Source organism: Clarias gariepinus, chromosome 14, assembly GCF_024256425.1.
Source record: "Clarias gariepinus isolate MV-2021 ecotype Netherlands chromosome 14, CGAR_prim_01v2, whole genome shotgun sequence".
NCBI lineage: Eukaryota > Metazoa > Chordata > Actinopteri > Siluriformes > Clariidae > Clarias > Clarias gariepinus.
This window is the reverse complement of record NC_071113.1, coordinates 8,959,625-8,986,768: the sequence shown is the minus strand read 5'-3', so window position 1 is coordinate 8,986,768 and position 27,144 is coordinate 8,959,625. Positions and strand designations below refer to the sequence as shown.

Sequence of the window (27,144 nt, the reverse complement as noted above, 5' to 3'; positions counted from 1 at the left end):
AGGTCTGTTTCTATAAGAAAGAAAGCTCCACCGATTAGCCATACAGTACCATTAACACCACTGCCGGGTGAATTAAATGACATTGATTATTAATTATACACCAGTAAACTGGTGACAGGATCATGGGCACCCAAGGCTCACCCATGCCCACAGGGAACCAAAGGCCAGTCTGTCTCGTCCAATCCCACAGAAAAGCCAATGCAGCACAAATTGCAGAAAAGTCAATACTGGCCTTGAAAGAAAGGCATCACAGCCCAAAACACATGGGTCCCAGAATGCAATGAACCTAAAGCTGGAAAACCAAGCAATTCCAATCCGATCAAGCATCTAACCAGACAAATAAATCTGATCTATGAAAGACCCACCCCACAGCCCACAGCACCCAGACAATCTGCTGACAACGTGCTGAAACTCCAGCTCAGCCAGGTTGCCACTGTTGGGCCCTTGAATAAGGCCCTTAGCTCTGTCTAGTCCAGGGGGTCGCAGTGTCATGGCTGACCCTGCACTCTGCTATGCTGGTATATGCGAGGACAAAATTTCGTCTTGCAGTACTGTATATGTAACAGATGTAGCGTTTTAACGTTATAATGACAATGAAAAGCTGCCGGCATTCTCCACCATAATACTGTGTATAGGTAGAGTTTTAACATAATAATGACCATGAATAGTTTCCGGCATTCTTCATCATTAATACGTAGGGTTTACATAATCAAGACAACGAATGACGGTTGCATTGTCCACCAATAAATATAGACATTTTAATGTGAACACAATGCCAACGCATCCGTCATCATTAACAAGTAATTTTTAGCTCTGGGTCAGAGTTGTATCGAATCTTTAACGATTCGGTTTAATTTGATTAATTGAATCAAAATTTATAACGTACACTATATTGACTACCCGTCCAGCGTTTAGCACAATTTAGTGTATCTTACTAGTTCTGGTTATCACATGGCCAACAGCTATAACACAAAATCTAGTATTTAGCAATTTATGAGCAAGGTAACACGATCTGGGCAAATGTTTAGACTTTAAAATACATGACCAAGACAACAGTACTTTATAAAGAAACGAGAATTTATTTGACTAATCTACGATACATGAAACTACACTACTTGAACGCACGTGCACACACACACACATACACACAAACAATTTGGCAAGCGAAAATGAATGAAGTTATTCTAGTACTGGTTACTAGATCAACGAAAGTCACAAGAGCAGAGTCTTGGGTTCAATCTTACGGTTTAGTTATGAAACGAGCACCAACTTCAGCAAGGTATGCAGCATTGTTTGTTTACTTGCGTTATGTTTCGTTCTCATCCGTTGGTTCGCCTCCAGCGAAGGGAATCACGGCGTTGCTGGTTGGTTGGTGCGCTGTTGTAGAGATGACGTCAGTCAGGAAAGCCCTTCGGTGAGGCGTTGGTTGCCTGGTTACCGATGGCTGCGCTCTGGAACTTCTCCTGAGGTTTCCTTCGTTGTGGGACTTTGGAGTTCTGGCACGAAGTCTCGTTGAGAGTTCTTGAAGAGCGGATGACGCCAGCAGCGGCGGCGCAGCGCCCGCAAGGGCGAAGCCCGAGCTGCTTGGAAGATGTTGTAGGTCGCAGTTGTGATGATATCTTCTCTTCTTTTTTCTATTGTGGACTTCCTGAGGGTTTTTGTCCCTTGGGGGTTAGTCCGTCCCACAGGTGATTCATCCAATCGGATGTGATTGCAGGGCTTAGCCACACCTCACGTGGTTCCTCCTTCCGTGCATAAATTAGCCAGGTGTTTCGGCTGTCACATGTGACCCATCCGGTTGGAGTTTTTAATACTTTATAAAAAGTAATTTTGCATGAGCTCTGTTCATGCTACCAATTACCCATGTTCACCAACATTCTTGAAATAAAGCCAGCTTGAGATTGACACCAAACATTACATATTTTACCCACTCATTCCTTCCTTTATCTAATAAAAAGGTTTGTAAATGCTGATTACACCTTGAACGTTATGCAGATTAATCAAACATATACACAGGAATAAAAGGACCTGAGTAAATCTATGTAAATACGTTTTGCCCTACTGGCACACTTTAAAGATGTTTAAAATAGTGTCCATGCCGTATGCCTTTGTTCATGGAAAGGCATGTCTTCCAGAGGTCAAGAGACTGTCCAGGTGTGATGAGGCCTCTTCCTCCCCAGCTTGGGATGGAGCTGTAAAACTGTCTTCTTTGTTTACCGGATCGCCGATTTACACCCTCAGTTTCGGGGTCTACTTCAAAGCATCTGGCCTTGTGAAGTTTCTTAGTTTTACAGACGTCCCCCTTAAGATAGCAAACCAGATAAGGTTATCAGGATGGTGCCATGCATGCTGGAAGAGGGTGTTCAGGAATGTGATCCATTGACTGTTCTCTCTATGGGAGCCCTGTTATTCGCTACACAGATAAAGTCTTAACCTAGCTTAACTTAGTGTTACCCCTGCTAGGGGCTTATGGGAAATTTGACTGATTAACAAAGTAATGAACAAGGCTGATATTTGTAACACAGTGTCCTAAACACCGTTAGCGAGAGGACTGGAGCAGTGTAGGAAACTTAATCAGATTGCACCTGACTTTAAGCCTCTTACTGTCACCTTACATTAGACATTTTGAACATGCACGGAAATACACGCCTGTTCTAGAGGTGAGACGACAGCTGACTAGCCTGAAACAGAAAAAAAAAAGAAAAAAAAAAGAAACACTTTCAAATAGTCACTACTGTATAAGCTCAACTAAACAAGCGGGTTTATGCAAGTCAGGTTTGTAGATTTTGACAGATTGATGGGGATTTTCAGAAGGTTCTTTTGCGGTTAGCTGCGCAGTGGACTCAGCACTTGAATGGCATCTCAAGCTGTACGGGCCAAACAGAAACAGTTAAAACAGCACCAGGAAATAAAGCCTGAAGTCAGTGGACAAGCCTAACAGAATAAAAGATGTAAGAAAGTCAAAATGATGGAGCTGTTGTCCGTTCATTTTCAATGCATGGTGCGCTTCTGTATGCGTCTTGCACAAGCAAATCTGAAAAAGGCGCAGAGCGAGAACCGAGCGGATGTACAACTCCTCGGTGTGTGTGTGTGTGTGTTTTTAATCAACAGAGTGTGTCATTGAAAAATAAAACGTCGTAGGATGTAATATTGATGTGCAGGATAGGAACTACTGTTTCTTTTACCATCTGTCTCCGTCTGCCAGTTTGACACACACATACACACACCACACACATTCCAAGAATAAGGCAGGCAAGCAGAAACACAGACAGAGAGAGAGAGAGAGAGAGAGAGTTGTGTTATAAGTTATATGCGTGTTTTTTTAATTAAATCATTTAGATAAATAAATAATTTTAAAATATAAAAGCATACAACTTTTAATATTATTTGCTATTGGATGAAAAAGAAAGTCACTGGTTTAATGAATCCTTAATGAAAACCTGCCACAAGCAAAGAGAAGACACTGATGATGAACAAACTCAAAATTAATTAGGTGTTTAATAGAAAAGTGAAAAAAAATCTATTTAGTTATGTTTTTTTTTTTTTTTTATGTTGCCACCCCTCTGTAATCCTACAGGTGGTGCACTCTAAACTATTTATACATTGGTACGAGTAAAAACTTTGCTAAGTTCTTTTAGAATTATAATGAAATATGGAATTAAAATCGTGACACTTACTGTACAGAATTGCAATATGAATCGAATCAGTACCTACAGTACCGGGTAAAGTTAGACATACTGTAAGTTTGGATTAATTTTCTACAATCTAGAACAATACTGGATTCATAAAGTATCACAAATAACATTAGGTAATAAAATAACAACAACCGTCAGTTGTTATTTTAAGGCATGATGGTCAGCTGTTCTTGTGAACAGTATTGTGTCGAGTGCATTTGCAAAACCCATCAAGCACCATGACGAAACTGGCTCTCATGAAGACCTTCACAGGAAAGCAAGACCAACTTCTCCTCTGCTGCAGTGAACTTAATTTAGTGTCACCAGCCTCAGAGATCACCAATTAACAAACAGCACCTCAGATTAGAGCTGTTATGAAGATTTACAGAGCACAAGTAGCAGATACATCTCAATAATAACTGTTCAAAGGAGATTATTGAATACTTTGGATGCCTTCAGCATCGTTTTACAGTGTAGAAAGAAATCATTATCAAGAAAGACCGTGAAATTAGATGGTGTGTCCAAACATGACACATGATAATACCGTATTAGCTATCGACTATTCAATTAGTGCTTTTTTTTTTGTATTAAATTCTGGTTTTAATAAACACCCAAAAAGAACAGCCTGACCCAATCGGAATGAATTGTCGATAGGAATGAGAGGAGAAGTAAAACACGCGCACTTGTGCTCCACGTTCGAGTAACATTAGGTGACTTTTTCGCTTTCATTCCCGAATCATCAAAAATCATATGAGAACAGCTGTTAGGTTTAAGACGAGTGTCCAAATTGTTTTAGGGTTTAAGACGAATAAAAAACAGAAGAATTGTTGCTTGTTGTGTCCGCTGCACTTCGATACACTTCGATGCACATCGATACTCAAGAGAGATGGACAAACGCATCCATGCACAAAGTGTGTCTAATGATCTTTGCTTATTATCAGCAGATAAACAGAAAAAATTTAAGCTTTTGGCCAGGTGCCCTGTGTCACATGATTCCTGTACTTTAAAAGAACCAGTCATTAACATGTAAGTCATCAAGAGATCTGGGCCCGTATTCACAAAGCTTCTTAAGCCTAAAAGTTGCTCCTAGTGACGAAATTCTAAGAAAATTCTTAGAATTATGACATTTTCTTAGGATTTTACATTTACATTTACATTTAGGCATTTGGCAGACGCTCTTATCCAGAGCGACTTACAAAAAAGGATTTTCCCTTAAATTTAGGATTAAATTTTAGTTAAGATAAAAATGATTCACGAAACATCTTAGCCCTAAAAACAGCTCCTAAGGTAAAAATTGTTAAGAGTAGAGAGGACTTTTTAAGAGGCTTAAGAGTTTCTATAGCAGTGGGCAAAATGGCAGAAACACTGAACGTTAACACTGTCCAATTTGGTTTTCTTGTTGTTTAACATCCTTCTATCTATCTTGGCTTGTTAGGTAGAGTACATACCATCCAAAAGTGCAACTTAAATAAACTGTCCTGTAATCAGGTAAATTGGTAAAAGCTGAGCCATTTTGTTCCCATCAGTTTTAAAATGGATTACAGGTGATAAAATAAGTTTGAATCATCCCTAGCAAGGGAGTCAACCACACTTCCTCACTGAGATTAAGGTTTTTGTACTTACGCAGAGTTGCTCTGAGAAGTTTCCTAAATCACTTTTAGTCTAGGACTCCCAGCTAGGACTTTTTAAGCTAAGATACAGTAGGAGCTCTCTGAGAGAATTCTAAGATACTTTGTGAATACCACCCAGGAAGTGCAATGAGGGGGTTGTTTTATGGGCATGAAAAAAATTACATCATATTATAAAATCTTACAACAGCTCTCTCATATGACTGTGAAGATTCTCAGTCATTCAGGTGAGGTTATCTGGAAGTTGATTTATGTCGACTGGGCTTCTTTCTTGTCTCTTATATGTCTCATATGCTCTCTCTCTCTCTTTCTCTCTCGGTGGTAAATGTGTTAAAGCATTTAACCAAACATAGGTGAGACCGAACTCTTGTAACCAACCCTAAGTCAGAGGACGGGATTAATCAGAAAAGATGGGAAGGCTAAACTAACCTGAAGCTGGAGAAAATTATCCTTTTTCTTCTTCTTCTGGTATATTTGCGGTAGATTAAACGCCTCATGGCTGGCAGAACCACCATGTGCACTTCATTAAATGTTCTTTTTGAGTAAATTTTTGGAGCGCATAAAACACACATCGTATCAGATCAGAGTCCATGTAAACAGTTAAACTGGAATCTCTAATCAGAATGATTTCAGTGGTATTGAAGAAATATTCTCTGTGTAAATATAGATATTGAAATCACTGTTAAACAAATTCAGAGCAGTGCAGAGGTGGAATGTTTAGCCTCAAATATGACTAAATTTATATTAAAAAATTGTAGTTAGGTGAAAGTGTTGACAAATATGCTGCAATTAGTGGAAGTATAGTGTAGCTGAACGCCATCTAGTGTTTCCTAAATACGTTTTTTAGCACAGCGTGAGAGGTCAGTTTGGCTACCTCAGTTTAATTAGGGTTGTCACCATTTCCCGGGACTGTCCCCTTTTTTTAAAGCATCTGTCCCAGAAAACATGGGGGTTTTAACCTGAACCCTGCTGTCCTGTTTTTCAACCGGCTGACTTTATATAGCGCTGTATTTTGTACTGTAGTTAAGACTGTTGCCATAGAAATGAACGCTGGCCTCACGCTAGATCTACATGTAACATTTAAATTACTGACATATTTATAATTTAAATGAACAGATACTTAAAGTGATTCAACATTAATGAATGTAGCTGCACAACATGCAGGAAATAAACAGCTCCATTCAAGGGATTTGCCCTTCATCACATTTCCCACAAAAAGGAGGAAAAAACGTAAAGCCGGATGTTTAAAATGTCAGATTAGTCATAGGAAGCAAAACGGAGTCAGGTTTTTATTGTTCTTGGAATTTATGTTATTTATAAAGCTTATGAAGCAGTGTGCAAAAGAACATTCTATCTCAATAGCTTGTTTTAAAATCCAGATTAAATACATACTGTAGCATCATTTATCTGACCAAATCTTTCCTATGAATTTGGAGAGTCATTTGGACAGTTTGTAGGGCATTGGTGGTTCAGTGGTGTGTTTCTCACCTGCCATTGGAAAGGCAGAGATTCGGGTTCCAGCCAATGTCCAAACCCCAGCCACTGGATGCAGTGCCAGACCCAAGCTTGGATAAAATACTGTAGGGGGGTTGTGCCAGGAAAAACCTGTGGCAAGGTGTGTATGAATCGATTGGTAGACTATGATGACCCATTGACAGGAGCAGCCAAAAGAACAACAACAACAACAATAACATTTTGACCATTCCTACCCACTAGCCAGCTTTTTTCCTCTACCCCACAACTTTAACAGTTGAAGGCAAAAAAGTGCTGTAGAAATACACTGCCTGGCAAAAACCAAAAATGCTATTTCAGAAGGTTCAAATTATTGGGCTCATCAAGCAAAAAAAAATAAAAAAACAACTTTAGTGGAGATTTGAACCCTTTAACACATTATCAAAACCTGTAAGTACTGTATAGTGCAGAACTGTCAAGCTTGTGGAAGGAATGTGGTAAAAAAAAAAAAAAAAATAGTTGCATGATAAAAAACTAACATTAAGAACCAAAACTGAGATATGTTTTATAGTGAAAGTGAGAACATCTCAATACACACCTAATGTGATGAAAACTTACAGAATTGGGACTAAACAGCTGTATGGCCATAAGAAAACCACTAGTTAGTGAGAATCATCAGAAATAAAGCTTCAGTTTGCTAGGAAGCATAAAGATTGCTTTTTGAACAATGGAAAAAGGTCATGTGGTCTGATGGGTTCAGATTGACCCTATTCCAGAGTGATAGGCAAGTCAGCATACGTATGGAAGCACATGAAGCGATGCATACATCATTCATAGTGTCCACTGTACGAGCCCCTGGAGACAGTCTTATGATCTGGGTAAATTGTGAAAGAGTGGATCTGGGAGCATTTTTTTTTTTTTCAAACATGAACTGGCCACATTTTGTGCTATAATAAAAACTAAACACGATTGAAGGGTATTTCCTTATTATTATTATTATTATTATTATTATTAATAATAATAATAATAATAATAATAATCATATTTAATTTAATGTAATTTTATAGTAGCCATAATCTTCGTTTCATACTTACATGTGGCTCAGGTCAGGAGCATAATCTGTTCTGATGGCAGATATTGTGCGTAAAAAAATAAATAAATACAAATAAATAAATAAAGTACTGTGGGCTTGTAAATTGAAAACAAGCTCTTAGTATTGCACCGTGAACATAGCTCTTCATATAGCTTATTTTCACATTTCACGCAGTCCTGCCTCAATATAGAATAAATAGTAACAGCCTCTGAACATTTTCTTCACACCTCTTAACATGGCGGTGACAGGGCTGCGTGTTTTCACTTCATAGTCGCCAAAAGCCAGACATCTGTTGTCTTTACTCGTTTATGCCCCATGGAAATGCCCATCATGTTGCATGGTTTTTCTCACCAGCCTGTTGATTCATCGCTGACTTCGCCGCTGTTGTCACGGCTTCCCTGGCTGTCTCATTAAACACAAGGACTTAAACAGGGTTTATTCCGCTCTTTCTCTGCAAGCGAAATACCCGGTTTTCCTCATCAAACAAGACGACATTAACAAGGCACGGTGTCCCTTTCCGTTCAGAGCAGGCTAAATCATGACATCCAGATGGCCTGTCGTTTAAAATAAATGTCACATGTCACACCCAGGCCGCCTCGGGGTCCTGAGTTTGATCTGACAAAGACACGGGGTGGAGTGAGGCACCTCCTGATGGAGGTCAAGCGTCAGTCTTTTAGACCGAGCCCTGCGAGGCTTCATCATGTCAGGTCTTAGGTTTAGATCCAGGGCTTACAAGGCCACAGACTTTTTTTTTCCTGATATAAATGCCTGAGGCAAAGACATATTTCATGTCTTTCAGTTTACAAACTTCTCAAGTCTGGTTCTTGGATTAGAACAGTGATGAAGTCCATTTATGTCTGTACGGTACGAATGTTTGGATGTATCGACCTGTTTATAGAACTCATAACATCATAAAGTTCTTTATTATAAATTGATTAGGGATGCTCTTTCATAATGCTAAGACTTAATTATTGTCATGCATTTGCTGTTTTCAGTATACAGAATGTTGGCTCGATTCTATAGTCTTATGTTTTGCAGTAGTGTAAGATTAAGAGGCAGTTATTTGTCACATGTACCTTACAGCATAGTGAAATGATTTTTTCGCATATCCCAGTTGGGAAGCTGGAGTCAGACGACAGGGTCAGCCAGGATACAGAGCGCTCCTGGAGCACATAGGATTAACAGCCTTGCTCAGGGGCTCAATAGTGGTGGCTTTGGCGGGGCCGGGGCTTGACCCCTCGACATTCCAAAGAGTAGCCCACAGTCTTAACAGTCTGAGGCACCTGTGGTTAAAAGGTCTTATATATTAGTTCATGACTGTTAACTTTGTGTGTTTTGATTTTGATGATTTAAAGTTCTTTAATGATCGGCACTCCTGATTTTGTAAAAAAAAAAAAAAAAAAAAGTGATAGAAAAGCAGGGCAATAGGCCAGCTGTAACTTTATTAAACCTATAGTAAGATTGGTACACATAATGATATCTCTATAGAGCTTAGTCCTTGTGCTAAGTTTCGAAACTTGGATAAATACTTAATTGATCCCAAAATTAATTCTAGCTATCAAGCAGCACTATATGTACAGTGATTTGTTCACTGTACATATACATCACCAACGTTACTATTAAAATGCTAAAAATGGAAAGCTCATGAACAAAATGCTTACAAATAATATAAAAAAGCCAATATATTTAAATAATACTTAAAAAAGGCATAAATAAATAATACTAATAAGTGAAATGCAGTGACAACAGTGCCAATAGTAGTAATTGGGCAAAGAACAGCATGGAAGTGGCACTGACCGAGTTTCTGCGTAATGGCATAATATGTAATACTAAGTGAGAGTAGTGAGCAGACCCTGAAGCAAACACATGAGAGAGTTATGCAGGTTTCACAGTGATGTGTATAGCAGAAGCATTTAATCCTTAAGCCTAGATCTCCCAGTTCACATTCCCATGCCCCTGTAGAGAGGTGTTGAAAAGCCCAATGGCTCGAAGGAAAAGGATTTCCTGAGTCTGTCAGGTCAGCAGCTTCGCAACAGAAGTATTTCACTCATGCTTTATCTAAGCTAACGTATAAATCATAAAGACACTAATTTTAAACAACGCTAAATGTTCACAATTTAAATTAAATGCATGTGTGATATACCAGAATTACTATCACATTTTCTGTCAAACTGTAGGACTACAATTTAAAGTGATAATAATTTATAATAGTTCTCCATATGACTAGTGTACAGTCAAAAATAGCCTTATGTTAAAAGCATGTTTAAATTCTAATTTATACAGATCTAAAAATATAACCCGCTTGCTTTTAAGCTGGCGGCACGGTGCTGTAGTGGTTAGCTGTCGCCTTGCAGCTCCAGGATCCGGGTTCGATTCTCGTCTCTGTGTGCATGGAGTTTGCATGTTCTCCCCGTGTTGGTGGGTTTCCTCTGTAATCCGGTTTCCTCCCACAGTCCAAAGATATGCAGGTTAGGCTAATTGCCGTTCACAAATTGCCCGCTACAGGTCCCCGCGACCCTGAATACAGGATAAAGCGGTATAAAAAGATGAGTGAGTGAGTGCTTTTAAGCTATAATACGTACTTAATAGCCTTAAATATATATCCTGTTCCACTCCCATTTACAGTACACCAATCAACCATAACAATAAAATTCAAAATTTTACCGTGTATTGCGAGCATAATTCTTTCTTTAAGTGTGCTTGTATATTAAAACACTACACAAATCTATATCAAAGCCACTTTCCCCCATAAGAAATAATGGAAACTCTGATGGTTCGTTCCACAACCAAAAAATATTTATATAAAATTATTAATACAAAATATAAAGTTAAAAACGAAACAAATTAACCTAAACTTTACCTTTGAAAAGAATCTCGACAGAGCAGTGGTTCCGTTAGTGTGTGTGTTTGTGCGCGCACATGTGCATGTGAAGCTAACGGAAGACGAGAGGGGGGAGGGGGCTACATTGTAGGACGACTCCCTCCCTCTTTCCTACCTCCCTCCTCTTGTCTTACACAGTAGCCCCCTCTCTCTTCTCAAATTAAAGAGGAGGGAGGGGGCTACTTTGTAGTATGACTTTCACCCACACACGCACAAGCACAAACACAGACATACACAGCATGCGTACAATCAAACAAGGCTAAGGCCCATGCATGCCAGGCTGTGATGCACTGGGTGTTCTGATACTTTTCCATCGTGGCATTTTTTTTCTCCATCGTGACATTTACTTTTTTCGGCATTTTGGGCTGCATTGATTTTTCTGTGGGACCGGATCAGATAGGCTGGACTTTGGTCCCTGTGAGCTTGGGGTGTCTATAATTCTGTTACAAGTTTACTGGTTTATAATTGATAATCAAGGCTAATGTGTTAATATTATTGCTGATCTCTCTGTTTGCTTTTGCATCGAATTAAACTGCTCACCGCTGGACTTAATTCCCTCAGCCATTGTGAACAAAGTTAACGTTCTTCCTCAGATTATGCGTGTCGGTAAGCTGCTACACTCTAGGTCAGTGCCTCCCAGCCCTTGTCCTGAAGGACCCCCTGCCCTGCACATTTTAGTCTTTTTAATGCTCCCTGCACACCTGATTTAACTAATCCAGCAAGTAACAGCCTTTTCTGAATAGATGTGCTTTTCTGAATAGACGGTCCTCCTGAGGCAGGGTTAGGAACCACCGCTCTTGACATTCATATGCGTTCTATAAATGTGTCTACTGTATATGTCATGCACTTATAGCTTTCCCCTGCTGTTAAAAAGTAAGAGAGGTTTATTTTACCTTGGAGGGTCAAACCAAAGTGCAACGACAAATTGACAAGAGAGCACTTCCTGCTAATTTGCATTGTAAAAAAAAGCTGGTAGAAGCGCGTACATTCATGACAGACATGTGGAATAAATTTATTAGACACTGTCTGTAATATTTAAAAGGTTTTGCACGACAGCTTTGATATTTAATGTTTATCACTTCGGGTAATAACCATCATCCTGCGGGTGAGACTGTTTTAAACGGATTACAATGATCATGTTAAAAAAATATTTACCACCTTGGGTAAGTTTTTTTTTTCATCAGGGTGATCAAAACAGTCTCATTTACCATCCCACGGAAAATTTGGCGTTCACCACACAGCAAGTCTCTGGCACGGTCACTGAGTTGCACTGGACCGTCAATATAGCGGCATCAACAAAGCAACGCCACGTATTACGTCTCTAAAAGAGATGCATTGTAAAAATGTTTTATTCTTTGGAAATGCACCTTAAGATTTATACGGAGGTCAGGAAAAGGGTCATGATCAAAGTTAATTTTGTGTTTGGCCTGCACAGTATACAGCACTGACAGCCATTGAATTTTAAGATAGCGGAAGCACAGGTGTGTGTTCCCGCACTATACGGTGCATGATGGTGTATAATTTGTTTTATAAAGCTTTTCTCCAAACCAGGTTGATGATTCAAAATCACTGGTGTAGTCATCAGCTGTGTACCTCGCCAAGACAAGATTGATGTCTTATCAGTCATATTGATGTAACATGTACGTACATGCAGTTTGGACCCCTATCTGGCCACGTCCTCATCTTTTCAACCCTTAAAGCCCCTCCCAAAAAATGTACTGGACAAACCCTCCGCGATGTCATCTACAGGTTTCCTGAAGACTGGGTTAGGGTTACAGGTTTCGAAGCTCAACTGTAAGACCTCTGGTCGTCCCATCATGGCGAGAGCTGTCTCTGCCTCTTAAACATTTTCCGTCATTCCCCACTTAAGGGGATGGTTGAGTTTTCAAGCCCCACTTGTCATGTAAAATGATAATGAAATCGGCCAAGTTTACTATTTATTGAAATATCAATTTCAAAACCTGTGCAATTGATATAACAGGCTTACTTTCAAAGAAGTCGAGTGGCTTATTAATGTGACTGGGGGGTCTCTAAGTGTCTTCCTCCTTTGTTTGGTCTCATGCTGTCTGCTGCCAGCGGTTTAAGACATAAAACACGCACAGGTCTCTCCTCTACCCCACCATCCCCACCATGAATCCAAGCGCAACATACAGTAGGCTGCATCATATTGTCTTTTCGGCTGGCTTTTTTGTTATTTAGGCTGATGATGCTGAATAACCTGCTTTTTTGTGGTCCATGTAACAAATGTATCTATTGACGTTATTATGCTCACTACATACAGTACGCTACTGACCCGGTTTGTGTCCGCGGTAAAGTTAGTTTTATATTCGCATTTCCGAATTCAATAGCTGCGTAAATAAACCCGTGAATAAGATACCCAGATATATTTCCTCTCTACATTGTCTTTAAGCCTCATCCGCCTTAAATTATACATGTTTAAAAGCATAAACACCATTATTCTCTACGGCGCAACGAATGATTTAGGGATCATCTCAAAATGCCGCACACCAACAAAAAGCGTAGAACGATATTGATCTTCCCTTCTGTTCAGCGCTTGAAGGATCAAAAAGCTAATTTGTTACCACACTAGAAACTAGAAATGCCAGACTGTTACTGCCTGAAAAAATATTAATGTTTAACAAAAATACAGAAACATCAGCATACACATTGGAATAAATAAAACTACATATATAATACCGACTTTACTTTGCATTTGATTTAAACTTGTTAATTCATGGAAATGGGTTTTTATAAATAAAAAAAATATCTGACTTTAAATGTAGCATATAGTGTAAAATTATTTTTTTAGCTGCATAACCTGTTGTACTACTTTTTTCATCATACAAGTGCAATCTGCTGTGCTTAGAACAGTTTTCCTAAGCAGATTATTTATCATGCATGGATAGCAAGTGCTCTTTTTAAAACTGAAACAAATAAAATTATCGTGTTTACTTTTCCGCAATCAGCTTGTATATTAAACATGTTTTGATAAAGACACTAGCTGTACCTAGCACTAGCATACCCTTAAAGGTCTTGTGGAGTTGGCCAGGTGACATAAGGGGAACCTGCACAGTACTGGGTATAATGTTTTATCAGATCACTGTACACACTTTGGGCCAAAAAAAGAGTTGTCTTTGGATTTGAATAAGCAAATACTTATGAGAATCCGACTGGATAATTACTGCAGTGATTAATACGTTTCATTTGGCAGTAATTCTTGTAACCCTAACTGATCCAGTGAGCAGCTTCTCATTACTCAAAGACCCAGGAGATGTTTCCTATGGAAACAGCTAGTGTGTTTTAGATAAGTCAAATTATTTCCCAATATCATGCAAAGAAAAAAAACTAGGGAGAATCACAACAAAAGAAACACAAAAACAGATGGGAATAAATGTGACATTACATAAGGTGGTCATAATAAAGGCAATAAAAAAAAATGTTGGTGTTCTCTGGGACAGGAAGACAATGCCCAGTATTTTCAGATTGCACTATGAACTATCACATGACACTAAAAAAAAGTATAAAAAAAAAAATGTATACACATATGGAAAAGAAAAAACCCTCCACTAATATCACGGTCAAATGAATTTGTTTTTTTCCCCCGCTTTTTTTGTAGAACGAAAGCAATACTGGTTTCTTAGTTCCCTGTACGACTCTCTGCAGCTGCAATTCCAAAATGAGCCCTGAATAAGATTAATCCTAGTGAGTCATTGTGACATTTTTAACTGGTGTCTGTCCATCAAACCATGGATAAATGAAATCCGGCTTCACCGAGACTCCAACGCTTCTTGAATCTCTGATCCTGTCGTAAAAGCTAATAAAAGGTAAATTCAAGCAGCTGGCACCCTTGAGTGAGAAATAAAGAGGTTTGTGTGTGTGTGTGTGTGTGTGTGTGTTTTGATTCACATTTAGATTTTAAAAGCTCTCTTGGTAGAGTTGAACCCAGCAGTACGTCAGAGAGCGTGCGTGTGTGTGCAGAATGTAATGCCCGTTGATTCTGCAATAGGTTAATAGTCTTCTAGAGTAATCAGTCAATGCTACCTGCAGTTCCGTTGCGCTACGTTCCTTGTCAGCCTCATTATTCTCCAACTGTTGTGTTCTATCCACTTCATGGCAGGAGGTAATGATGCGCTGCTCCAGAGGCATCCTAGACAACAGCAAGTAATGGATTAGGTGTGTTGACGGCTTTGCTGTCAGAAGCGCTGTTTGCTTACTTCACAGCCGAAGCTGACTGATTTCATCGCGGACGCTCGACAACCTCCACAATAATAGAGGTCCCGCTCTCCTGAGCGACTCGAAATAGACGGAAACAAGTCAGCCCAGATGATATGATGCGATATGGTATTTTCTTATCACATTTTGGTTGCAGGTGCAATTTTGACAATTTGGAGCCTTATCAGTCCCTTGCCTGTGGTTGGTGTGTTCACTGAAAATCTTCCGAAACTTCTCTTTTCTCTCATGATACGATATTTGATGGCATTTACTGTATACTGAAATGACAGTTTCTTGTACTGGAAGACACAAACCATTTTGAGAAATTGTTGACCTTGGGTGCCTGCGCGAGCCGACAAGAGCTCCTGTTGGACTGAAGTCAAAAGGGGAGCGCAGAGTGCTAGGCCATTAGCTTATTAGAAGACAGGAACATTACAGAGTCTGGACTACGAGCATGTGCATGATGGATTTGTATTTTTAACTCATCAGCAGATTTGCTATACTGTGTGGCCAAAAGTTTGTGGACACCTCACTGTCATATTCCTACACTTATGAGTCATAACATTAAAACATTAACATTAATTATAAACTGACAGGATCATTGGTAGCCAAGGACTCCACAGAAAGCCAATTCAACACATGATAGAAAGGAATCAGAACACGCAGAGCACCACAGACGGCAAAGAGCCCAAGGGTGTCGAGTCAGCCTCCAAACTCCCCAGATCCCAATCCAATTAAGCACCCATTGCTCCTGACAATCAAATCTGATCCACAGAACCCCTACCTCACAACCCACAGCCCCCAAAGGATCTGCTGCTAACATCCTGGTGCCCGACGACATAGCAAACCCCCAGAGGTCTTGTGGTATCATGCCCCAAGGGGCCTGGCAGCACAAGATCGGTGTACAGTATGTTTAACATCCTATTTCAGATTTAGCCTTAGATTTTGGTCTGTTTACTGTTATAATAACCTCCACACTTTTGGAAAGGCTTGGGGTCAGGACTTCATGCAGGACCTTTGTGTTTTTTTTCTCCAAATCTAAGAAAACCATGTATTGCATTGTCCACAGAAACAGGTTTAGGGTTCTTAGTTCTAATGGGAATTGTAAACGGAATCTGTAATCCTACTGTACAGCATACAAAGATGTTCTCTTAAATCGTGTTTTTCCAACTTTGTGCCAACCATTGTTGAAAGTGATGACGAGGTTGATAAGGTGCCTTATGGCCATTAAGTCTAGAGTTTTTGTTCGTCTCATGAATGTTATTCACTCTCAAGGCACGACAGTCAACAAAAAGCTCCTAATGTCCTGTAGGAAAAAAAATCAGTGAAAGTGGGAAACGAGTGAAATTAGATTTGTCTGTTCAAAAGCTCTTGTAAATGTGATGAGCAAGGACTATGTTTAATGATCAGGTAAAGTAACCGGAGGGAACACTAACTAACACTGACTGAAGTCTGGTTTAAACGGCATGATTTCTGGCCGGATTTTGCTGTCGCAGACATAAACCACACATCAAAAGGGACTCTGTGGTCGTCAGATGAGTTCAAACGGGATTGTGCTCACCTGCAACCGATTTAGCGCCGCAGCAACCGAAGGCAACAAAAGTTCTGCCGGTGTCAGCAGTGCCGATTCTAGGGGGGATCTCCAACTAGGATTCATTATCATTATCTTATGAAGAACCTGACACCAACAATTTTTTTTTTTTATATGAATATATACATTTTTTTTCCCAAGCTTACCATTATCCACGTTCAGAGGGGGCACGTTAATCTGAACGTGGATAACACTTGGATATAAACACTTAAAGGTGTTTATATAGGCAATTTAAAATCATTCCACATTATAGAATTAGGATTCCTCAAATTTCCCCTTTAAAATGTTCTCCTTGGATGAAGTTTTCACTTTTCATTGTTTTATTATTTATGTTTCACTTGATGGGGACAATGTAATTTAACATCGTTCCAATGCAAAAGATTAAACTTATATACTGCAGCCTGCACTATGGCTAGTTAGGTTTTTACATTTACAGCATAATGAAAATTTACAGCTTTCGCTATCGTAAAACCACTAGTCCTACACTACAGATATGGAAAATTCAATAAAATACACACACCACAAAAACTTGCAGCAGTACACCTTAGGAATTTAGAGTATACGTTTTGCATTCAAATGTCCTACAGTAACTTAGCATTCATAGCTTGACGATTAGCCCAGTAGGACACGTCTGTGATTACAGTAGATAACTGACATTCCATTAAAAAATATTGTTCAAGTTTCCCTTTTTCCCACTTGAAATCATTTTATTGCTGGTGTCATATATAATGACATATGAAATGTTACGCTAGCAGTAAAACCATGTTTTTTGGTAAGTTAACTGGTTGTAGAGTGCTAATACTTTTATTTGTTAATTGCTTATTTGCATTCTTTTAGCCCACTAGTTAAGTTAAAAAGTCGACTGACTGATGGCTGTGTCTCGACTTTGAGTCCCAGAGGCAGTAGACTTGGTCTGGGCCAGCAGAGCTGGACACACTATGTAGGATGCTCTGCTAGTTATGTTAATTAATATTAAACCTCCAAGAAAGAACTAATGCATTAATATGATGCTACTGAAGTTATTTATTCAAGTGTCTCTCCCATGTTGTTGAGGCTAGACTGGCAGCATTTAGATATTTACTATAGGGATGGGACCCCTGGGGCCGCCTGATACATCATCATGATATCCTTAATATCATGAATATGTTGTTTTTTAAATATCCTAATTAATATATATATTTTTTTATTACTTTGACACAATTTCAAACAAACTTCACAAATAATTTGCTCCTGCTATGTGTAAATCTGTATGGTAGGCTTTGAGCATTTTTCTATACAATACATAAAGTGCCACACAAAAGAATGGCGATAAACCACTGAACTTTTTTTTTTCCTCCCATCTCTAATTTACGATTGTATGTAATGGTCATTATCTGCTCCACTTTCCCCCTGTTTTGCTTCATTTCCTTTTTTCCCTCTTGTTTTTCTTTTTTTTTTCACTTTTGGAAGGATACTTTATTTTATGGCCTGCGGTGTAATTCTTACGTTACAGAACCATGCACACGACACACACCAGAAGTGGTTTTAGGTGGGGCCCCCACAGGGAGATCAGGTTATAAACTGCTATAGTTTGTCAGCCATTGGGGACATGTACTTGCATGGGCCCTTAGCATTAGCCTGGCTTGCCTGTTGACAAGCAGTGCCTCTACAGTAGGTGTCAGAAATACAGAACTGGAGAAGAGAACAGTATATTTAACTGTGGCAGTAGGAAAAATGTTGCTCTGCTATCTCATCGTAGTTCTATTACAAGAGGGCAAAAAGGATATGGAAGGAAAACAAGATTGAAAAACAGCTTTGTTGACCTAAAGTCAGAAACATACAACTGTCTAGAATAGAGTTGTGAATCATAGGAAGACGGTTTCATTAGATTTTTGCCTATTGCAATTCTCAATTCAGTACTGGAATGTTTATTTGTCTGGTTTGTCTCAATCTTGTTTTTTCTCTTTTTTACAAGTTTTAAAATATGAAAAAACCATGTAATGTTTTAAAGATCTGACATGACATGTCTCCTTCAAACAAACATTTTTTTTTTGCTCCTGCTAACACTTTCAAGTCTGATAAGTGACAGTACCAGCTGTCCACAAATTCAAAACTTAACGAAGCTAAATCGAGAACCAATCCATTGTTTCAATTAGCTGACTCAACCAAGAAAACGGGATTAAATCACATAGTTTTAGTATAAAAATTTTAAGGGTAAATTTAATTAGAGAAATTCTTAAACTGGAATATATAGATGCACAAACGTCGTTCCCCTTATCTAGAGTGACGGTGGTTTAGTGGTTAGCACTGTGGTCTTGCACCTCCAGGGTCTGGGTTCAATTCCTAGCCAGGCTCGATTCCCGTCTCTGTGTGCATGAAGTTTGCATGTTTTCCCCGTGCTTGGTGGGTTTCCTCCGGGTACTCCGGTTTCCTCCCACAGTCCAAAGACATGTAGGTTAGGTTGATTGACTGTGTATGACTGTGTATGTGGCAAATAAAGTTTGAGTTTGATTGGCGTTCCCAAATTGCCCGTAGTGTGTGAATGAGTGTGTGTGTGTGCCCTGCGATGGATTGGCACCTTGTCCAGGCTGTACCCCGCCTTGTGCCCTAAGTGTCCTGGGATAGGCTTCAGGTCCCCGCGACCCTGAACACAGGATAAAGTGGTATAGAAGATGAGTGAATGGAGATATCAGCAGGTAAGGGCTAAGGGCCTTGCTCACGTTGGCAGGTTTGGTGTTCCTGGGGTTTAAATCTATTTAAGCGAACAGTGTCCAATACACTATAGCAGTCAGAAGTTTAGTAATGTGGCTATGAGGCAGTACCAAAAACACTGCATATCTTTTTTTGTTGTTGTGGTAGAGTAGAGCTCAATGTGTGTACTGAACAAGAAGAACCATGATTGCTACTGTATATTCTACAGTTCATGAATTTACGAACTAATTTGTACAGTCTATGTGTATTACTATTGGAATAAAGCTGCTGCATGGAATCTCCTCGAGCTAATGCTACAGTAACTACAGTCTTCGGCTCACCACAGTTAAACAAACTTAATCGTCGTTGAATATTCACTTGACGTTCAAAGTGTTGTTCCCTGGTTTAAACCAATTAAATATGAAAATGACTTTACAATCCTCATCCACATTTTATGCACGTTGTGTGAAAATATATTATCATTGTGGTAGTTTAGAATAAGACAGAGAGAAGTACAAAAATCCTTGTTTTATTAGGATACATGTAGCGACGTGCAGCCCATCAGGATGTAAGAATAAAAGTCAGCCAGTTGTCTAATAAATAAAATTATAAGTAACAAAGATATTATGTTCTAGATAACTTCGTATGGGTTATATTATATATAAGTAATTTAAAAGCTATTCTTATATTTGTGCAAGATATTCGAGCGCAAAACGTCTACAGTCAATGACTGTCATGTATTATTTGCTTCTAAAAATACAATTATTGAATAAAAGATTTGGCCTCTCCAAATCAGCCCTACTCTGTAGTACACTAATAAAACAATACATACTGGCCCTTATTACAGTTGTGAAACCTCCCATGTAGTTGGGAAAAATCAATAGAACACAAAAACTGACATATTTTCAACTACAGTCATGCAATAGACAAGGTGTTGCTGATATAATAAAGGATTTGGCCTTTCCAAATCAGCACCACTCTGTAGGACACTCATGAAAATTACCAAGCAAAAGTCTTGTGTTGTGCGAAAAAATAAAATAACCAGAAATTTTAACACTTGCACGCGAAACCTCTATCATCCTCTTACCGCCGTGCTTAAAAAAAAAATTCTAGGGGAAACACGGACCAGTCCTTTGCAATGTTGGAATTGAAGAACTCAAGCATCCCAAGGGTACAGAACCTCGACCTCAACCCTGTGGAACACCACTGGGATGAACTGGACCCGAACTTCATGCCAGTTATCACCCAAGCTCTTATAATCACAAGAGTAAACGAGCACAAATCCACCCAGAGAATCCAGAGAAAACCTTTTTTGAGGTTGTTATAGGGCCATAACAGACTGAGAATGAGCATAGAGTATACAGTATGTAGTTGGCAACTTGCAACTTAGTTCATCTTGCCAAGTCTGTTTAGCATTATAACAACATGAAAAACCTTTTCACACTTCCTCCAAGCCGGAGCTTCACGGTTGTAAGCAGGACGTCATAATCGTGTGTCTATTCTTAGAGGATTTAACTCTGATGTCGAGAACACAGTCTGCTATCGTACAGCGTAACAAGAAATAATCATAAAAGACTGTTGTAATCACGTACTCTAAAGCTGCTTTGACCGAGCTGTTATCCCTTTAACATTCTTTAAAATATCCTTACGGAATCCTTATTGAATATACTGTAGGAATCATAATGGTTGGTTGGTTCTTTTGTACCTGTTGTGTTTTCCATCAACATACGAGTACCAGTAAAGTGTGAACCCAGCTATTCAATAATATGTAATATAAGATAATAAAAGATCTCAGAGCTGGTATACTTTTATATTCTATATCCATTATTTTATTCCTCATACTTGCACTGTACTGTAGCAGTATGTTTCCTGGCCATGTTTAACATGACAATCAAGTGCTTTTTTTTTATTTAAACAGGTTTATGAGGTCATAAACTTGTTTGGCCGTATGTGGATGATAAAGTCTTTTGGAGCCAGAAGCCATGACTCGCTGTCTATAATGCCCACATCTATGAATTTCCGTCGTGTTGGAAATCGTGGTTGCGGCATAACAAGACAATCACTCACAGTCAGGTGTTGCGAAAAGTATGTCCATAGCACAGTAAATCATAACCGCAGGGTCCTAAACCTGGTTGTTACAGCACCGTTTTTTTATTTTTCCCCCTCCAGTGGCTTTGGCGCCTTTCAAAACCAAAGGTCGTTGTATATTGTTGTCTCGTTGTAGCTCATCTTACCATCCCAACCTTGTCAAAGCACATTGCCCCGAGAGTCTCATTCAGGAAACACTGCACTGAGCCGAGACAAGCAGCAGGACTTCAAAGCTATTTGCTTTGGGATGTTCGAGTTTAGACCTGGCGAACGCTATCAGACCTCCTGCTAGCTTCAAACGGAAAAGGTTACACGTGCAACAAATGCCATTTCTCCTTCTTTTCTTTTTTTCATAATCTGCCATTCATGCTCTCGAACGCGTTCTGTAATGATGGCTCTAATTTTAGGGCGCAGAAAAAGGAAGAGGCAGAGGGCTTTTGATCCTTATGTGTTTTGTCCAAAGCTTTGATTTGTTAAGAAATGTTTGGAAACAACAACAAAGAACAACAACAAAGAAAGAAACTATTTTACAAAAGTTTTCTTGTTTGATATTTTTTTATATAAACAGAAAAAAAGAAAATATTTAAATTAATTTATTAATTACTAAGAATATTAACAAAATGAAAGATATGACCACTACTAAATATGTTACAGTAGATAGATAGATAGATAAATAGATAGATAGATAGATAGATAGATATGCCTGAATGTAAAAGCCATGCTACAGCAGACAGTCATCGTGATTTTTCTCCTTACTTTGTCTTTAAAAGGAATCGTAAATTATATATCATTACAGTGGTGCAGTGGTAGCTCTGAGTTGTTGATCAGAGGGTCAGGGGTTCGAACCTCGCCACAGTCTGGTTGCCAGTGTTAGGCCTTTAGGCAAGGCCCTTAAGCCTCACTTCCCACGAGCATTGTAATCATATGTCTATTGTTAAAGGATTTAACATTCTCTGCTATCGTACAGCGTAACAAGCAATAATCATAAGAAAACTGGTGTAATCATGTTGTCTAAGGCTGATTTGACCGAGCTCTTATCCCTTTAAGATTCTTTGGAATATCCTTGCATGACATAATCCTTATTGAATGTAAGACTCATAATGATATTCCATCTTTTTTTGCTGTTTTGCTTTTTAAGGCCCTTACCCCTATGCCGGGATAAAATACCCAGCCACCGTCGAACCTCCTCAGTGCCAATCCCAAGCCAGCGGAAATGGGTGGCTTGGCGGCAGGAAGGGTACCTGAAATAAAACTTGTGGCGATAACACCTTTGGGATGAACAGGAACATTAATCTTGCACAAGGCTTTCTTGATGTCAGTGCTCCACCTCCTGTGCTGTTGGAATGAAATAAGAACAAATCTCCACAGCTAACACAGCGGGAAACCTAACATCGGATGATTCTTGCAGAACAGTTGTAACAATTGTGTGACAGACAAGGAGGTCTTTGGAAGTTAGTTGATGTTTCAGATACAACGACATTAAGATAAAGTTGAATGAATGATGTAAAAACAATGTTGCGTATACAACCTCAAAACAACACCATTTGAACCTTTCTTTGGAGCATTTATTCATACCAATTAACATCCATTCGCACAACGTTGGACCAAAGTTTGGAATTCTGATCTGAGATTGGGAAGGACCAAGTTAAGGCCTAACTTTCAAGAGCCACCTAAGAACTATGTTGTCCCAGTGTTTGTAAAATGTCACTACAATGTTTCGAGAGCCCCAAGGAAGAACAAATGGTGGAACAACTCCATATCAATGGCTATGGTTATATAATGCAACATTCTTGGCCATATAATGAACACCCTGGAAGTAGCCTAAGCTAACCGCATAATCCATTGATTTTACACATTCATCTTGTGACTTAAAAGAAATTTGAATGCTTTATGTTTAGAATTTTTTTCCTTTTTTCTAGGTGGGCCAACAGTAAAGTTTAGGGAAAGATGTGCCAGAGGTCGTGGCTCTTTCAATGGCTGGGAATCGGCATTGGCGTCCTCTTAATCACAGCTCCCAGCAGGTCTCAGGACACAGATGGTACGTGTTACTCTTTACACCATGCATCTACCCTTACATTCAGTGTGACCAAAATGGTTAAGGTGCCTCTTATGTTCTTGTTCATCGGATTAGACAATCCATTGAATCAATTTAGATTTTATACCTTCAGATTCGTTTAGTTGTACCACATATTCTTTGAAGTTTGTCAAAAGGAATGGTTAGGTAATGAAGTCATGTTCTCAGCACTGCCACCTGCTGCAATACACACATCCGACGATGGTAGAAGGATTTTTACTAGGTGGAATAATAGGCCTATTAAATAAAAACTTTTTTTTCTACTCCGGTACATGCAGATGAGTGTAAATACAGGTAAAACTGGAGAAAAAAAAAGTACACAGCTAATACATTACTGTCTGTGTTACTAAACAAAGATGCTACTTCACCTTGATAAATATCTTGAAGGTGTTGTTCGCTAGGCAAGGATTTTTGCCAAGGGCTTAATACATGATGCAGTTCAGGATCAGGTGCATGACTGGTTCACTGTCTGGGACAACAGACAGAGTGTTTTTGATAGTTAGAATGACTTTGAGATAAAGTTGAATGAATGACCCAAACACAACGTTGCAAATAAAACTTCAAAACAACGGAATGATAAGTTCAGGGTTTAGAATTCCGATCAGAGATTGGGACGACAACAGCGTCCGACAACATGTCACGCCTCTAATAGTATTGTAATGTTACCTTTTTTGTTATATTTGCTATGAGGTGCATCTTAGCTCCCAAATAACTGTACTGTAGTGGGGTATTTGCACAACGTCCAAACTGCATCACGGATGGTTTCACAGAAACGTTAAGCAGGTTTTTATCCCCCTTTTTGTCTGATTTCCAATTTAATACTCCCGTAAATTGCTCTTAAGCGGTATTTCTGTAGCGCTCGTTGTTGCAGTATGTATGCACATGTACAATCATCAATAGCATGCTCCCTAGTGGTCCAGGGGTTATCACGCTGTGATCTCAATTAGAGTTCAAGTCTTGCTCAAGCCAACAGCTTGGTATTAATATTGTTTTTGCAACATTGTGTTAGAGGCATTTATTCACCATTATATGGCTCAGTTGTAGGTAAAACCTGTGCCAAGTTGCTGTGCGGATCGGATGGTCTGCTACGGCAACCCCTCGATGGGAGCAGCCAAAAGACTAACAACAAATCCCGATGTCATGTTTTTTCGAGTCAAAGTAATTTAACCTTTAAAAATGATCTAATATCAGTGTTGTCCCAACCTCCCTAATATTTCCAAATTCATTTCCCCCACAATGCTTTGACAACTTATAGTATTAATGCCCTTGTCTATCTAATTATTTGACCAAACATTAATCCATTAATTTAGCTGTGATATTTTGGATGGGAATCAGGTATTCAGATAACCAAATTATGGCGGTGAGCAATAACACTGGGGCTCTTACTTGCTCAGAGGGATAGCTGATGAATTAGTTTGATTCATAGCATTAGACTTCAACACACGTACCAGGTTTGACTGACTATGAATTCTGAAATTCTAGTCATCAATGATACTGATATAATCATTCAACAAGGTATAAAAGTCAAGGATTTTCCTTAGCATTAATAGCGCCTATACGTATATATTTCTGCACTGTGCAAATCAAACAGCTTTAAAATTTGCAGGCAGACTTTTTGCTTAAAGCAGTCTGTTCCGTAATGACTCTGTCTATTAAGATATGTGATGCTAATTTCATGCACTTTCATGCTGGCATTACATGTTCCCGCTCATTCAGTATTCAGGTCAGGTCTCCATCTTTGCCCTGTCCTGTTTCGCCTGCCTCGTTGCAGACCAGGGAAAGCACCTTTGTACCTCCCTCTTGTTGCATGACTCTTTATTTCACTATGTTTTATTCATCCAAGTACAGAACTGGAATTGTGTTAAAAAATATATTTTTGAAAACTTTACTCAGTGAGATTTTCTCAGTTCTTTTCAGATATGGTTAAAGGCTTTTTAGCTCAGTGTTTGATGAAATGCCGAAATTTTTCCCCCGATAATTATTTTAGGTGCGCTATTGATTTTTTATACTTTTTTAGCCTTTCTATAAAAAAAAAAAAAAAACATGCTCTAAAGGTCTTTTCAAAAAGAAAAATGTTGGCTTCTCGTCCTGATTTATTTCCTATACCAACAAATGTTGAACAATGAACTCACCTTCACTGAGTCTGAGTCTCTAGCACTAATTGTGTTTAAATGGTGGTCATGACTCGATCATTTGAATGCGATATTGATGAGCTTAGCACAGGTAATCTTATTGAATTTAACTGTCAGTTTTAGTAATTATGGTTCATTAAAACTATCTTTAAATCTTCTCCATTATGTTTTTTTAACTATATCTTTGGTAACATGCTGCCTAATTACCTGAGTCTAATTTAGTGTATACAATATGATGTTATGTCATGTTTTATATTATTACCAAAAAAAAAAATCTACTTAATTAACAACCATCTGTCGCTTTCGTGTTGGAAGCCTTTTGTTTTTCTCCCTGGGGATGGATGAACGAGGCATCTTAGATTTGTGTATTTACTGTATACCCCAAGGCCACGGGACATGATCCTCAAATACTCAGAACTATTAAAAACAAATGTGATTTTGTGTACATTTTTTATACTCATTCCTTAGAGCTGACAACTGTTCTGCCACTACTCCGTTTTTAACATCGGTATGTTACTTATTATTTTTTTCTATATAATGTACATAGTTTCTAAAGATGTGTAAAAAGCTTATTTTACACAATAATATTTTGTTCCAGTTATTTATTAGTTTATTTTAAACTACCCTGGAGATATTTACTCATGCAAACAGACACGAGGCAGGAACCGAACCAAGAACCTAGAGGTGCAAGGTGACAGTGCTAACCGGTACACCATTGGAGATATTTAGCATTAAAAGAAAAGCCAGATTCCTGCTCACCTAAAATGGTCAAATTAACAGCTATTATACCACAGTTAGTTCCCACCTAGCAATACGGTTGGACAAGAGGCATTCTTTTAGTTTTAATAATAGACAATAACAGCGCCTAAATGTATCGTTACGCATCACAGGTCTGCTAACAATCGTTAATTACAATAACTCTCGGTTGTCAGCATGAATGAAAGTGAGTCTGTATTGAGAAGAGAGCAATTGCCAGCCAAAAGCCACATTCCAAACCAGTCACAGTAACACTTTCTGCAAGAAAACACATCTGCTAATGTCAGTGTCATTATAAAAAAAAACAACTAATTAATAACTGCTTCTAAGTCATTCAGAATTGCCTCTGAATCATCCCGTGTTCTTGTATTTACTGCTACAAAGCCAACTAGCTCCTAACACAAGGTGAAAATCTCAAACCAAAACCAAATCCCTCTCTATTCCATAATTAAGGGCACTACTTGGCATGTTGAACAAGTGATTCTACACTCTGGTGCACTAGCTTTCCATTTAACGCTATTTGGGATTTAATGCCAGAACGTAGAAATTAACCAAGCTGATATTCTAAAGCAGAATAAGTAGAAATATAAAGAGATTTAAAGGATTTTATTGATTTTATTCTCCTCACTTTTAGTTAACTTAAAATTTAAAACAACTTTTATTCTTTATTGCTGTAAGTCACCAGCTCCATTAGTTGCGGATAGTTTGTTCCACCGGTCGTGAAAGGGTATGTGTTGGTGGAGCAAAAATAACTGGTTAAATTAACAACCAATGTGAAACTAGTGAATCATCGCAGGGTGCTGATATTCATCATAACAGCACTCCTTGTGTGATTTTGCTTTATTACTGTATATTTGAAATACTTGATTTCTCCTGAATAATCATGACCATAT

General features: G+C 38.8%; 1 protein-coding gene across 1 annotated transcript in view; it reads left to right on the top strand.

Moving 5' to 3' along the window:
* pcdh15b (protocadherin-related 15b) overlaps window positions 1-27,144 on the top strand; it is a 244,070-nt gene that overhangs the window by 12,432 nt on the left and 204,494 nt on the right. Inside the window, exon 2 of the mRNA XM_053511130.1 lies at window positions 23,209-23,327. Within this exon, the coding sequence (XP_053367105.1) occupies window positions 23,237-23,327 (91 nt within the window). The 5' untranslated portion in view covers window positions 23,209-23,236. The remainder of the gene's footprint in view (window positions 1-23,208; window positions 23,328-27,144) is intronic.